This window comes from Phoxinus phoxinus (genome assembly GCF_949152265.1).
Source record: "Phoxinus phoxinus genome assembly, chromosome: 15".
NCBI classification, from domain to species: Eukaryota; Metazoa; Chordata; class Actinopteri; order Cypriniformes; family Leuciscidae; genus Phoxinus; species Phoxinus phoxinus.
The window spans coordinates 15,777,118-15,792,071 of NC_136890.1; the positions used below are offsets into that span (position 1 = coordinate 15,777,118).

The 14,954-nt window shown below is 39.9% G+C and overlaps 1 protein-coding gene across 6 annotated transcripts in view; it reads right to left on the minus strand.

Moving 5' to 3' along the window:
* The window catches only part of ep400 (E1A binding protein p400), a 41,573-nt gene that overhangs the window by 6,267 nt on the left and 20,352 nt on the right, over positions 1-14,954 (minus strand). For all 6 annotated transcript variants that reach the window (XM_079637990.1, XM_079637991.1, XM_079637988.1 and 3 more), the window contains exons 15-43: positions 14,735-14,912; positions 14,489-14,625; positions 13,935-14,104; positions 13,136-13,310; positions 12,892-13,028; positions 12,610-12,796; positions 12,352-12,521; positions 11,714-11,904; positions 10,781-10,981; positions 8,664-8,825; positions 8,391-8,534; positions 7,267-7,349; positions 6,881-7,179; positions 6,602-6,804; positions 5,842-6,011; positions 5,382-5,578; positions 5,187-5,298; positions 4,632-4,937; positions 4,077-4,151; positions 3,842-3,976; positions 3,714-3,758; positions 3,283-3,433; positions 2,953-3,188; positions 2,667-2,840; positions 2,532-2,582; positions 2,064-2,200; positions 1,887-1,943; positions 1,616-1,694; positions 1,129-1,323 (exon numbers count right to left, since the gene is read on the minus strand). In XM_079637990.1, the coding sequence (XP_079494116.1) occupies positions 1,129-1,323; positions 1,616-1,694; positions 1,887-1,943; positions 2,064-2,200; positions 2,532-2,582; positions 2,667-2,840; positions 2,953-3,188; positions 3,283-3,433; positions 3,714-3,758; positions 3,842-3,976; positions 4,077-4,151; positions 4,632-4,937; positions 5,187-5,298; positions 5,382-5,578; positions 5,842-6,011; positions 6,602-6,804; positions 6,881-7,179; positions 7,267-7,349; positions 8,391-8,534; positions 8,664-8,825; positions 10,781-10,981; positions 11,714-11,904; positions 12,352-12,521; positions 12,610-12,796; positions 12,892-13,028; positions 13,136-13,310; positions 13,935-14,104; positions 14,489-14,625; positions 14,735-14,912 (4,557 nt within the window). The remainder of the gene's footprint in view (positions 1-1,128; positions 1,324-1,615; positions 1,695-1,886; positions 1,944-2,063; positions 2,201-2,531; positions 2,583-2,666; positions 2,841-2,952; positions 3,189-3,282; positions 3,434-3,713; positions 3,759-3,841; positions 3,977-4,076; positions 4,152-4,631; positions 4,938-5,186; positions 5,299-5,381; positions 5,579-5,841; positions 6,012-6,601; positions 6,805-6,880; positions 7,180-7,266; positions 7,350-8,390; positions 8,535-8,663; positions 8,826-10,780; positions 10,982-11,713; positions 11,905-12,351; positions 12,522-12,609; positions 12,797-12,891; positions 13,029-13,135; positions 13,311-13,934; positions 14,105-14,488; positions 14,626-14,734; positions 14,913-14,954) is intronic.

Consider the following 14,954-nt stretch of genomic DNA (forward strand, 5'->3'; position numbering starts at 1 on the left):
TTGGTCAGTACAGTTTTTATTGTGAAGAAATTAATACTTGAGGTTGCATTAAAATGATCAAAATTGACAGTAAAGACATTTATAATATTACAAAAGATTTCTAAGTCATATAAATGTTGTTCTTTTGTTCTTTGATTCATCAAAGAATCCTGAATACAATGCATTACAGTTTGTAAAAAAATATTGAGCTGTTTAATAATAATATAACAACAACATTAGCTACATTTCCATTAACCTTCAAATTGGACATTTAAAATACAGCCAATATAAACACGTCAATTTCGCGAAAAATTCCATATAATCGCAAAAAAGTTTACACGCTTGTATGAGGTGTTTTTTAGGCAATTTGAAAAAGGAATATTTCGCAAAACTGCCACGGAAACAGTTTTTTCGCATTCACAGGTCACCTGATGTCCATATAAGTCAATCATTCTGTAAAAATGGCGCGGTATGTTTTGACAGAAGATGAGACAAAGTTCTTTATTACAACTCATAAATAACAAAAAAATAATGGAATGCTGGATTCTAAACAACAGAAATGCCACAATTTATCAAGACCTCGAAGCAGACAGGAGGGAGAAACACCTCATACCTGGCCACTCCTAAGTATAAGGGTCTTTCCTTGCCATTAATGCTTGGATAACAAGCATACCTCTCTTTTGATTCAAAATAATGGCTAGAGAGGCGGCTGCGAAATACGTAAACCGTGACCATGATTTTTTGAATGATTTATCTCGAGAGGAAAAAAACCCTGTTTTAGTCGTATAACTTCGGTTAAGGGAAACGCCATCATTTCACAATAGTTTTTTTTATCGACATTAAGAAAATAATCGCTAAAGTCTTCGGCAAAAAATCTGTAATGGAAACCAGGCTATTGATAATAATAATAATAAATGTGTAAACATTTAGCATATTAGAATGATTTCTAAAGCCTTGGGAGAGCATCAAAAACATAAAAAATCTTACGGACCCCAAACTTTTGGATGTTAGTGTATATATGAAAAATATAGGTGTTCTATAGAAATGGCTAAGACCTGGTGTTAACATTAATCTTGTAATTTACAGCTAAATACAGGTGTATGCAAGGTCCAGTGTGACATTTAACATGCAGTATTATAGGAGTCTAACCAGAACAGCGGTGTTGGGGACTGCTGCTGCTCCGGGTTGGTTGGGCTGAGGCACTCCGGTGGCCTGTGTGCCTGCAACAGTGGCCTGTGGCTGGGCTTGAGTCAGTGCGGCAGCTCCCTGAGGCTGGGCGGCTCCTGTAGTCTGCTGCTGTTGTTGCTGGGCTAACTGCTGAGCCCTCTGCTGTTCGGCTAGTGCCTAGGGAGGAAAAGAAAGGAGGGTTGAAAACAAGCAGCAGTTTGAAAAATTATAAATAAAAGTTTGGGGTTGGTAAGATTCTTAAAATGTTTTTAAACTCTCTTATGCAAAGCTACATTTATTTGATCAAAAATGTTAATATTCTGAAGTGTTACAATAATTTATTTATTAATTTTAATAAAATAAAATAAATATACTGATCCCAAAATCTGAACGGTAGTGTATATTTATTTGATGTGCAACTCAAACTGGAAAATGGATGTTTTTAAGCAGTTCTCGAATTAAATCACACCTTCTTCTCTTTTGCGATTCTCTCAGCTCTCTGAGAGGCAACCTGGATAGGAGGCAGAGGCTTGTCGTAGCTTATCCCGCTGTATACACAAAGAAAGAAGCGGTTAAAACACAAACGCATATCAAATGTGACTAAATATGTACAATATATGGAAGACTGTATCTGCCAATATTGAGTTTTAAAAAAAAATATCAGTCCAAAATGTCTAATATTGGAAGTTGATAACTTGGACTTATTTTGTACAAGCACAGCGACATGTCAGAGTCAATACCTCTCAGCCAGCACAGAGGCATGCTTGGGGTTCTTCTGGAATGGATTCATGCCCAGTCTAGAAACAAAACACCCAAAATTATGAAGAGGATTATATTTTTGCTTTGACAAATATTATAAAAAAATAATTCAAGTTGATTTTAATGTTGTTTGTGTGTTGGACACTGCCTACACATACAGTGGTTTTATGGGTGGGCTCCTCTTGCTAGCGATGATTTTCATGAGCTCAAAACGGCTGTTGTACAACTGGATCTGTGTAGCGTTGTCATCCTGTGTGTAGATCTGACATGTGCGCAGAGGACGACTGTTCTTGGACTGCGCAAGAAAGGAAGCGTTACCAAACCAAAACCAGCCAATAATACATCACTTTTTTCACATTTATTTGTATAGTGCTTTTCACAATACACATCGTTTCAAAGCAGCTTTACAGAAAATGCATAATGTGAGTCCACATTACAATTTAGAGAGTGATCTGTTATCAGAGGTAACTGTCTAAGTTATGCATTTCAGAAATGTACATATACAAATCAGTTAGCTAAAAATTTATTAATTTGAACAATGTAATAATTTAGGGTAGAAACAATGAGCTCATTGCAGTAATTAGAAAAATCTTTACATTTGTTAAAAAAAAAAAAGATTTACATACCTTATAAATGCTCTTGGTCTTGTTCTTCTTAGGGTTAGCTTCATATATTAGCTGTAGGACAATGATGTCACAAAGAAAATGTTAAAGAATATAAATAAGAACTCACAATCAGGTGATACTGGTACAATCGCTCACCTTGCCCTCCTCTCTTGGAATGATGACGTTCTCATAACGGCTACGGCATTGTTTTGGCGAGCGGTAAATCCTGCTGCAGGAGTTGACCACATCGCTCACCAGGTCCCAGTTAGGAGTGTGAGCTGGAGACACGATGGTCAGGTTCAGAGGAAGTTCCAGTAACTGCTTTACAGCCTGTGAAAATAGGGGGAAAGAGAATTACAACCTCAGCTTATCCATCCAACACACAACTGTGTGGTCATAATACTTATGCAATGATAATGTGATAACGTGATGGATCTAGTACCTGCAGCAGGGCCCAGTCCTCACTGATGAGCCACTCAGGGTTGTCCTGTCCGGCCTCCATGGCTGGTTTGAGCAGTGAGGGCAGCGGTTTGGCGAAGGGAGCCTGTTGCTTCAGAGAGAAGTTCTTTTTCTGATCTTTGCCTTCCCGCCTTACCTTGAGCAGACTGGCCTTGTCAAAGAGAGAGCGCGGAGGAATCACTGATTCTCCATGGCCCTTCTTTTTCTTACGTCCCAGAGCTGACGAGAGCGGGGAGAGAGAAAGAGAGAGAATTTAGCATCTGCTTGAGCACAGTAAGTTCAGACGTCGGCAGCGTTTCTTGAGCAGTCAAACCTGATGGGTCCATGTGTCTCTTGCGCTCTTTGCGGACGTAGACCGGGGGCAGTTTGGACTCAGGCATTGGCGCAGTGTCATACATGAGGCAGATTACAGAGTCAATGTAGATATCATTATCATCCTGCGGAGGAGTTGGGGGAGTCCACAGCTACAGAATAGAGCAACAGTAAGAGTTAGAAAAAAAAAAATTCAGGCTCTCTGATTAAATATTGGGGTGGATCTAAAAAAAAACAAATCAAAAGAATTTCACACCAAAATCAAAAACAAATCAATATATTTACCTAAAAAAATAAAAAGACAAATCAGGCCAATTTTTTGTATCCTTAGGGTTTTTGGCATATATTTGAATATGTATATCATTTTGGGGTAAAATGTGTTTTTGAACAATTGACCCTAAACACTTTAAAAGTTTGCAGTCTTCAACTTACCGGCATTAATTCCGTCTGTCCATCTTCATTATCGAACACGTACTCCTGTAAAGAGGATAGGGAAAAGTTATCGAATCTACACTACATACTAACTTCCTACTGAAAAGCACATTAGAATATATTTGTACCATGTTGTATGCGTCCTCTCTGGTGTAGGTGAACAGATCCTCCTCATCTTCTAGGATCATTTGTTCCTCTTTCTCCACCTTCACTTTCTGTTGCTGCTGCAGCTCCCAGCCTCTCTTAGCAGCCTCTATGCGCTCCTGCAACTCACACAAACACTGACAGTTAAACAATCTGTATTGAAGTATTTACAGGGTGGGCATAGCACATTGATTGTCATATCTAAAATCATTTTCATACCTTTATAACCCGTTCATCCTCGCTGATGTGCAGATACTCCAGATAGTGCAGTGCGTATCTCTCAATAGGAGTCAGCTAGACAACACACCACAAACTTCAATCAATACATCACATCTCAGAATGTATTTTTATGTGTCAGAAATATATAGTTTAAAAGTTTGGGGTCAGTACGATTTTTTTTTTTAATGAGTTCCGGTACTTTTATTCAGCATGGATGTGTTAAATTGATCAAAAGTGACAGTAAAGACATTTATAATTTTACAGAAAGATTTCTATTTCAAATAAATGCTTTTCTTTTATATTCAGATAATACAGAACAAAATGTATCACGGTTTGCACAAAATAGTAAGCAGCATAACTGTTTTTAACAAAAATAATACGATTTTTTTTCTTGAGCACCAAATCAGCATAGTAGAAGGATTTCTAAAGGATCATATGCCAGTGAAGACTGGAGTAATAATGCTGAAAATTCAACATTGCAACAATGTTCAAGGCATAAAAACACGTACAATATCAAAGAAATGTTCAAGTAACATTCATTTTCTATAACCTCACCTGCTCCATCACTGCCGCCAGCTCCTCTAACTGTGACGTCTCCTCTCTCATCCCCTCCTCCACATCAATCTCTTTCTGTCCTCCCACTTCCTCTTTATCACTTTTCACATCTCTGTTTATCTCTGTCTTCTCCTCCTCATCTTTATATTGGGTGTCCAGTCGGATGGTATTCAGGGCCTGGATGTAGGGTCTGGCTACGTGAGGGGGGATGGATTCAGATGGGGAGGGCTCCTGGTGGAGGACCACAAACTCTTCCACTTTCTCTCCAGAGCCGGCCTCTACCTCAAACAGATCCTGAATGGTGCGCTGTGAAAGGCCAGCACATATTCATAATGTGAGCATTATGTGGCTTGTGAGAGTCAGGCTCTGTTCCCAAACCTAGTGAGCTGCCTCATTGTCTACTTCCTATATAGGTCACATCCTGACTGAAATGTAATCTCGTAACTTCTTAGGTTTTGAAACCGTCCCTCAATATAAAAGATTACAGTAATCACATGACCGTAAAAGTGCAAGATTGGGTGTACACGAAGTAAACGGCTGTACATGTGCGTTTACCTGTGTTAAAAAGGCCAGAGTGTAGTCCATCCCCTGTGCAGCTACCTCTCGTATAAGGTCTTTAGTGCCATTCTTCAAGAGTTTCTCCTCAATGGAGTTCCCGCTCTCCAACCTGACAGAGCACAGGGTCAGTATAAAAGCTTACAAAAATAAACCTGACAAGTAACTTCAATTTAATTTGTCCATCAGTCTGACCTGTAGATGTGGATGTCTTTGGAGCGACCAATCTTGTCACACCACTCCTGCGTGCGCATGTCCATGCTGGGATTTAGGTCTGTGTCGTAAAACACAATTGTATCTGCGTCAAACACGTGACCCATGGCCGAGCAGCAGCGATTGGTCAGGATGGTGCAGAAGATATGTCTGTTGCGGTTAAACCTTTTGACCTGCACCTGAAATCAAACAGGATATGAGAAACAAGATAAGTTAAGCATTGCATTTTCAATACAAGATGACCAAGATTACATAGTAGTGGTGTTGATGGTGTTTAATTGATATGTAAGCATCTTTTGAGGCTCTGTGTGGAACTAAATCAAACAGGCAGGGAAGAACACTCAATGATATGCCCTTTCAATTAAAGCCCAGAAACCACCAGAGCCTCAGCGGGACCAGGACTTAGCCAGGGTAACAGTGAATATTACTCCAGGTATCTTACCCGTCTCTCTTCCAGTGACAGACTCTCATCCAGCCGTACGTAGGTGAGGTGATGGTGGTCTAAGAAGGCCTCCAGTATGTCTAGCATGCTAGCCATCTGGGTGAATATCAGAACTCGTCTGTTCTCGATGCTCAGCTTCTGCAGCAGGATGGACAGCGCTTCTAGTTTTCCTGCAATCAGATACAGGAACATTATATCACATCCAAATGTATACCATTATAACGGTTGTATTTGATACTTTTTTACAGCTGGTTTCAGCCCAAGATTTCCATGCCATACTTTTTATTTGTTTTTTCCATGGCATTCTGCTATTGCGGGATTATCCAAATTGGAAAGGAAGACACAATCTGACAGTTTACAACTGGGTAAAATAAGCTGCAAAAGTGGGCCAAACTTTATACTGATATTTATGGATTATAAAGGTGACTAGTATAACAGACACTCTACCGTTCAAAAGTTTGGGGTTGGTAAGATTTTTTACGTTTTTGATAGTAGTCTCTTATGCTCACCAAGGCTGCATTTATTTAAGCAAAAATACAGTAATAGCAATATTGTGAAATATAATTACAGGTTAAAATAACATTTCTATTTAACATTTTTTTTAAACGTAATTTGTTCCTGGGATGCAAAGCTGAATTTTCAGCATCATTACTCCAGTCTTCCGTGTCACATAGGATGTATAGAAGAATATACAATGGTATGCTCAACTAAATATCAATAGTATTTGTAAGGATTGTAGGAAAAAGAGCTGAATGCACACCTGAATCCATCTCAAGCAAGTGTATATCAGGGAAGCTGGTGACAGGAGGACAGGCTAAATTCCGGATCTCTGCGTTGTGTGGAGCAGACACTTCCTGTAGCAGGCGCCTGAATGATTTTTGTGCTATACTGTAAAATGGTGGAGGATTGGACGCATACAGCTGAGGAGGAGGGGCCACAGCAGCGGGAAGTATGCAGGAGAACCTAAAATATAACAGGAAGCAGAATTAGATCACGAAAAACTGGCAACATGGCAAACAGTTCATCGTCAAATCCAGACCTCTTCAACAAGATGCATGCTGCCACCTCCTGCTCCGTGTTGGATAGAATCGCTGAGCGGAGTGGAGCCACTGTGGACACGCATGTCTGCTGAGCCCTGATGCAACTATCTCTGCCAACCCAGGACCAGCGGGAGTGCTGGGGAGCGGGGAAGGTCGGTGGGGGGCGTCCCTCATAAATGGAGCAGGATTTGATTAAGTCTGAGCCATACAGCACAGAGCGCGAGGACCGCCGCCCGTTCGCATATAATAAACTAGCCAGACGCTCTTTCAGCTGCCTGTTTCTTTCCTCACTTGACTCCTAAAGAGACACAAAGATAAGGTTCGGTGTTCTATTCAACTATTCAATGGACCTCATTATTTCCTTTAACATGTCTTCCAAACTCACCTGTGTTGTGGCGTTAGCTGAGTGTTTAGCGTTTGTTTCCGTGTCTGTGGTAGCTTGATTGACTGTGGCTGCCATGTTGGTTGCTTTATGGAAACAGACAGAAAGAGAGCTTAAGTTTAAATTATCCAAGACATCAGTAGAATATCACATATTTAGGTCAGTCGTTCTCAACCAGGGGCCAGGAACAACTAGGGGACCTCAGCACACTTAAAGGGGCACAAAATGGCTTAACATTTTTTAGTTGACTTTGATTTAAAAAATGTCTAGAACTGAAATAAATAATAAATCCTTCGTTTTTTTTTTTTTTATATAACAAATATAATTTAGCCTAGCAACGTCAAGCTCTAAAATATTTAATAATTTATAATATATATATATATAAAATACAATATATTGTAAAAAGTAAAAAAAAAAAAAAAGAAAGTTAAATAAAATCTAAACAAAAAAGTAAAATACCGCAGTTATGATTATACAAGATACATTTACATATGACAAAAATTCTGAAACTTTTTAAACTAAAGTTCTTAAGTGAGCTTACTAAATAAAATGCATTTAATCAGGTAGAAATAGTCTATTAGTGATTCAAAATAATAAAGCTTATAAAATCAAAAATAACTAGAAAGGTCGTGTCATGTAAATTCATTGGGCATTAAGAGGGTAAACACTGAAAAACAGAGATAACGTGATGGAATTATACATTTTGGAATTATTGTAATTATATTATTAATAATGTATACTTATTATTTATATTATTTGCCCTTTCTGCCTTTATTTTCATTTAACACAATTTGTGGGGAGAGAGGAATGGAATCATTCAGGAAATCATTTAACTATAATGTTATGTTAAATTATACATTTTATTTGTTATCTTTTAATTATAAAAAAAACTTTTTTTATTATTGTAAGATATTACTAGTCCTAGTTGCTATATATAACAACAAACAAACATTGAAAACAAGTAGCTAAAAAGCAGGTACTGGAACAAGTAGCAGTAACATTTTGACCTACATGGATGTCCTTTAAAATGTCCTTTTGTTGGCAAAAAGGTTGAGAACCACTGATTTAGGTGATGGTCGGTCACTATTGAGAATAACAATCAGCTTTAGGATGGAGCAGTGTCTCACCTTGTGGTGAGGAGGTGGCAGGGGGTGGCGTGCCCGAGGAGTTCTGGACAGGCACAGCCTGGGGCACTGTAGGCATCACCATAGGTGGTCCCTGTGGCCTGAGAAGAGGCTGTCCGGGGGCTGACACAATCTGCAGGATGTTGCCTAATGCAGACACATACATATATAAGCGTCGCATTAGGCCACTGTTCACACATAAAATCAACTGGCACAAGGGACTGACCATGGCAATGAAATGAGACAGAGAGAGGATGAACACGGGCTGGACATTACCGAGTGTACCTTGGAGCTGCAGGGGCTGGCCAGTGGTGAGCTGCCGCAGCTGACTTGGGGACAAGGTGAACTTGTTTCCCTGGAACTGCAGGGTCACAGGGGTCTCTGGCTGGGTGATGCGGCTCTGTCCAACTAACTGAGCAACCTTCACCACATCTCCACCTTCAGTAGGGAAAAATGAATAATGTTAAATTACAGTGCAAAGCAGCTAAAAACTTCTCTCAGAGAAAAAAACACAAAAAACATTTTAGTTAGTTTCGGGGTGAGCACGGAAAGAGACATGCGTGACCGGGGTGTGTTAAACGAAAGACACTTTCACAAACAAAACATTACAAATAAAAACCTGAAACAAACAAACTGAAATCAGTCTGACCCGTTTAGCAGAGCGAATAAAAGTGGGTGCAAATCTTTGTTTGTTTAAAAGGTTTCCCATGTAACAATAGTTACATGTGATATGGGGAGCAGGGCCCACAAGCCTAATGCTCTTTTCACCCACAGAAGGACAATAGCCGTGTTTCCAAAAGTGAGCGTGCTAGTGCGTGCCAGGGCCAGTAGCATTTCCACTGTCACATCCATTGATAGTGCCTCATCGGGGATTCCTCTGGGTCAATGGCCAGGGGTTTTTGGCCCACCAAATACCTTGGTCCAAAGCGGGCCAACTGGGGCTTGAGGAGTGGTCATTAACAAAGGCAGAGTTTATCAGAGTCAGGAGATAGTCAACACCGCTGCTAATTTCCCATGTTTTTATATAAAACTAGCAGCTAACAAAAACTTTTAAGACATTGAAAACAATTTTTAGCTCTAAACTCACTTTCAGACACCAGCGAGTGTATGACAATTTCTGATTGCGATTCGATCACAGTATGATGCAGAAATGTATTTATATGCAATGCTAAAGGCTACTTATGCTAATCATTGCCATAATAAATACACATATGATTAAGATTAAGAACAAAGACAAATCATATGCATGTATTTATTTGGTTTCATATCTCTCTTCCCTGTGCCGTTGTTTATACCGGACTAATGCATCCACATGTCATATATTATATATACTCCGGTTACTCATATAACTCCTGTTTTCTGTCCGTGAGCTCCCTCTGTTGCTCTAGCTGAAAGGATAACATTATAGTGAGACAGGAGAGATGTCATTCTTACTAAAGAAATGTGACATATTGTATCAGAAATAAACAGAAACAGATGCAGCTGAATAAGTATGCATGTTCTCTTTTTATGTGAGATAATGATAAACACCAGTTTGATTCAGAATGATTGATGTGGACTCCGACAGTAATTTATTAATTTGTGTCAGCTGCAACATTTTTCCTTGTAAATCATTTGTCAAATATCGAGTCTTAAAAGTCTTTAAGCAAAGACCAAACGTTCACTTCTGTGATGCTCATTTTGTAGCACTGCGAGGCTACTGGTACGACAGTGGAAACGCAACTTGATTTTGGCCTCATTGCTCAAGGTCCGAGGCTATTGGCCCCGTCCGGCTCATTTTTAGCCCTAGTGCGCACTGGCCCGACAGTGGAAAAACGGCTAATGAAATAAACAGCTCTGAAGAAAAGCTGCACTGAAACGATAGGGAGGCAAAACCATATTAGAAAGCTTCTGGATCATCCTTCAGCTGAACTGCACAAAAAACAAAGAGATTAGTCATTAAAATGCAGAACGGAAACCAGAATAAAGGGAAGGGAATAAATATGTCAAAAAAAGAAGTGAAAAACTGGAGGCAGTGGGTGCAATCCAGAGAGAGATCTGGTGGACTCATGCTTGTTTACGAAGGGTGAGGAGAGAAACCACTGTAGGTCATCTGCTGAAGCCAAAGATTTTTTACACTTCAAATCAGACTGGAGATATGCCAGCAGACACGGTGTCGATTTGTTTGCCGACACACTACGGGTTGAATTTTCACCATTAGTTTCTCTGGTGGAGGTCTGTATGAAAGCTAGCCCACTTCAGCAGAGACGTACCGTTGTCTCTGATCTTTACTCGGGTTGTTTACTGCTGTGCTTGAGCGCATGATAATAAGGAAACGTTTAAGTGCAGGTGCACAAGGGAGAGTGTGCAGAGGAGAGGGCCGATCTGCTGTCGGTGATGGGGAGGCCACTTACTAGGCAAGCGTGCCTGGGCCTGGGAGCTGAGCACCAGCCTCTGGGTTACCAAACTGGGCTGGAGGGGGTGGGCGGCAGGGGCGTGAGGGGTCACAGCAGGCATAGCAGTGACCCCGGTCACACCCATTGCCAGAGGGGTAGAGGGGGGGTTAGGGGTGGCTCCTGATAAGAGTGGTCCTGTTGAGCTTTTGATTGCGGAGGCTAAGGAAAAAGAGGTGGAGTTAACAATCTCAACAGACCATTCAAAGCGAGTGTAATGGGGGTGGAGGATTAAAGAAAATCTGTTATTTGGGACATACAATAAATGTTACATTATTTATTATATTATACAGATTTTTGTTAAATGGTGCTTGCCAGAGTGCTAGAAAGTTGCGCACGGATAAATTGCAGTGCTATGCGATTGCTTTAAGTCACCATGAAATCAAAATTTAAGGAAAGATGCAGTGTTTATAATCAATAATTTATCCGTGCGCATTATGTTAAATACCTGTGTCCTTATAATCTTCAATAAAAAATATTAACTTCCCCTCCCCATTGCAATGACATCTCTTCTATATGATGTGTGCAACTCACATGAGATAACAGCAATTAACAAACAACAATGATCCAATCAATTCCCAATTGACAAATATAGAAGAAATTTCCATTTCATGCCGACTTGCAGTTCAGGATAGTTCAACCGAAAATGAAAATTCTAGGGTGATATATTAGTTTAAGTAATTAACTAACACAAATATCAGAGATGGCAACAAATAAACACATAAAAAAAGATGTAAATAGAGATTCCTAGAAACAAATAACTGACATGAGCATGTTTTCTGGGGAGGAGACCATCTGCATCAAAAAATCTCATTCCACTTCACAAAAACTTGCAGATTGTGAGTTATGGGTCTACGTGTGGGAACACGTTTGTGTAAGAAGTTAGGGTCTTACCCTGTGTAGAAGTGGTTGTGGTAAGAGGTGATTTGCCCCTGGGTTGTGTGCTAGTAACAGCAGTAACAGGGTTGGTAGTGGTGGTGGGGGCAGTAGTCACAGCAGTGGCACGAGGGGCTTGAGTGGTGCTGCTAGTCATGGGAACAAGACGCCCCTCTGGTTTAGTCCCATACTGCACTGGCTGGAACAACCTGAAGTTACAAACATCCAACAGTCAGGACCAATTAATCTGGGCCATCCCTGTGGTACATTGTCATCTCCCCATCATACATGTCATAATATGTTCAATAAAAACAAAAGTAATATTCACTACTATAGCGCGTAGACTGTTTACCATTAAAAAACACCAATGTATTAAGAAATATACCCATTATATCTAACAAGAACCAGTTCCATAATTACATCATTCTAGGAAGTGAAAGGATTTTTGGTGTGAAAACAATAGCACCAACATCACATCAGTATTAACACTGTATTGTGATATTATTAGGTTTGTCTCATTTACAAACATTATGCCTGTAGGGGAATTTACAGCGAACCACAGTCAAGTTTCATCATGCTTGTTTAATGTTTACATTACAGAATTCATCATAAAATTCATTATGATATGAGAGTGGTGGGTATTTAAGAATGGACACCTCATAGGTTTGATCTTGCATGGTCTGGGTCGTGCTGGTGGGTCACGTGCACTGTAGATCTCTTCGATCAGCTGTTTGGTCATTCTGAGTTTTGGCAGAGCCTCCTCTGCCTCATAACGAGTCAACTTGCCCTCGTTACTAATCAGGTCAAACAGTGACATATCTACAGTCTGGAACAGAAAATGGCCTATTAGTCAACAAACATCTTCTATCTTGCACAGTCCATGTGTTTATTATGCGTTTATTTCTCTTGCTTACCTTCCACTGGTCCTGCTGCAGTGCGGTGAGCAGTAATGATGGGGTGTTGTACTGAAGTGGCTGACATATGTAAGAGTTGTGTGTGTCTCTGGGTTGGATCAGGTCTGGATGGTTGCAGATCTTCTGCAGCTGCATAAGAACCTCCAGGACTCTGACAAAATGTCCTGTCTTTAGAGCCTCCTGTGCACTAGAGGGCAGTAGAAAAATAGAGAACCACTCAAAATGGATGACTTGGAGATGAGCTGGTTAAGGTGTGTTTGGCTGAGTGTGTCCTGTACTGACCTGGGCTGGATAAGGATGTCCTCGTACATGCTCTTTTGCCTCTTGGACAGACGGCACTTGAGAATGTGCTCGTACTTCTTGGGCATTTGCTTCTCTACATCTCTCTTGGAACGACGCAGGATGAAGGGCTGAATCATCTACAGCAGAAAGGAAGAAAAAAATTATGACCGTGGTGCTCCTGAACGGTAGTTAGGCACAACGTCCTGTGTTAAAGCCACCAGAAACAACTTCCATCGGGCCTCACCCTGTGCAGTCTGATGACCAGTTTGTGGCAGTAGTCCTGGTTCTGATCGGTGCCGGGTTTGATGGGGAAGCTGAGGTATGGGTGAGTGATTCCAGGCAGGAGGAAGTGGATCATGGTCCATAACTCTTTCAGAGTGTTCTGCAGAGGTGTGTTGATTAAGAGGATCCTCTGCTGACTGTTGAGAAGACAAAAAAAAAAAAAGTAATATAAAAAAATTAACTTTTACAATATATCTTAATAGTAAGGATGCATCGATATGAAGATGCAAATAAGCATCTAATTATTTTTTTTATGTTAAGACTGATAACGGGTACATGGATGATATTACATTTCTTTACAATTTTGCTTAAAAGAAAAGAAAAAATAAAAGCAATCATTTTAATTTAGTATTATATATATATGTATATATATATGTATATATATATATATATATATATATATATATATACACACACACACATGCATACAAATAGAAGTATTATTAATATTTCAAATTAGCTTTTATTTTTATATTTTTCTGTTTACATTTTAATTTTAGTTTAAGTTAGAATAATTTTGTGCTTTTGTCATTTTTGTTAGTTTTTTAATTTCAGTCTATTTTTTAAGTTTAAGTTTTTAATATTTATGTTTTAGCTTTATTTCAGCCGTATTAGTTATAGTAACAATTACAGTGACAACAGCAGTTAAAAAATCTACCAAATGTACTGTAAATATTTTCTCAAATGTAAAAATCTCAAACACATGACACCAATAGATACCAAATGGAAAATTGTTCCAGTGTTTTGGCATGTTTCCTAACCTCTTTACGTTGAAGATGGTCTCCCAGTGTTTCTCATTCATATTCTTGATGAGCTGCACCTCGTCCAGCACCAGGTGCCTCCATCGCCTCCTCATAAAGTGAGACTGATCTTTCAGCAGAAGCTTGTATGATGTCACACACACGTGGAAGCTGTTGGGCTCACACCACCTCTGCACACATTTAGACGACAGTGGGAAAGTGAGAACAGACAAGAGGGGGAAAAAAGATGGGGAATTGTTTAATTTGGACTTCTCTGTGCATGCTCTTTGAGGTGGTGACCATAGACCTGCATTATACGACTGACAGACAAGAACGGTTTGACCTTAAAAATATCAAAATTGAAACTACTGCGGAAACAATGACACCTACATCTTGGATGCCCTTGAGGTAAAACATACCAAAATTTAATTTCAAAGTGAACTATCCCTTTAATAACCAATAATTTAAATGACCTCCCAACTCATTTGAAAAAAAAAATTCAAAGCAAAAAGAATGCTCTGACAACAGGGCTGGATTTACAGCAAGTCTGGTATGTAAAAGTACATGGTTCATACCAATCTCTTGTATCTGCGCTGCCTTCGGCTGCCGAGGTACAGGAGTATCTTCAGTCCAGGACACCAGCGTTTGAACTCCATTTCCCAGTTCAGCAGCTTACAGGTCCTCACCACCACCAAATGAGGCCCCCAAATACCTGCAACACCCACATGACACCAGAATGTGTTGCATTTTATTCTTAAATAAAAAAATAAAAAAAAATTGTTATTGTCTATAAATGTGCAAGAAGTGGCTGGTGGTGATACCCTGGTTGCAGGCCAAGTGAGCGAAGTAAGCCACAGTCTGTACAGTTTTGCCGAGGCCGGTTTCATCTGCCAGGATGCCGTTGAGGTTTTTGCGGTAGAGGTTTGCCAGCCACTCCACCCCGACCTGCTGGTACTCTCTCAGAGAGCCGTGCAACAGAGCAGGAGGAGAGGAACGACTCTGAGATGAAAAGGGATAATGAGTCATCAGACACTCAAACAC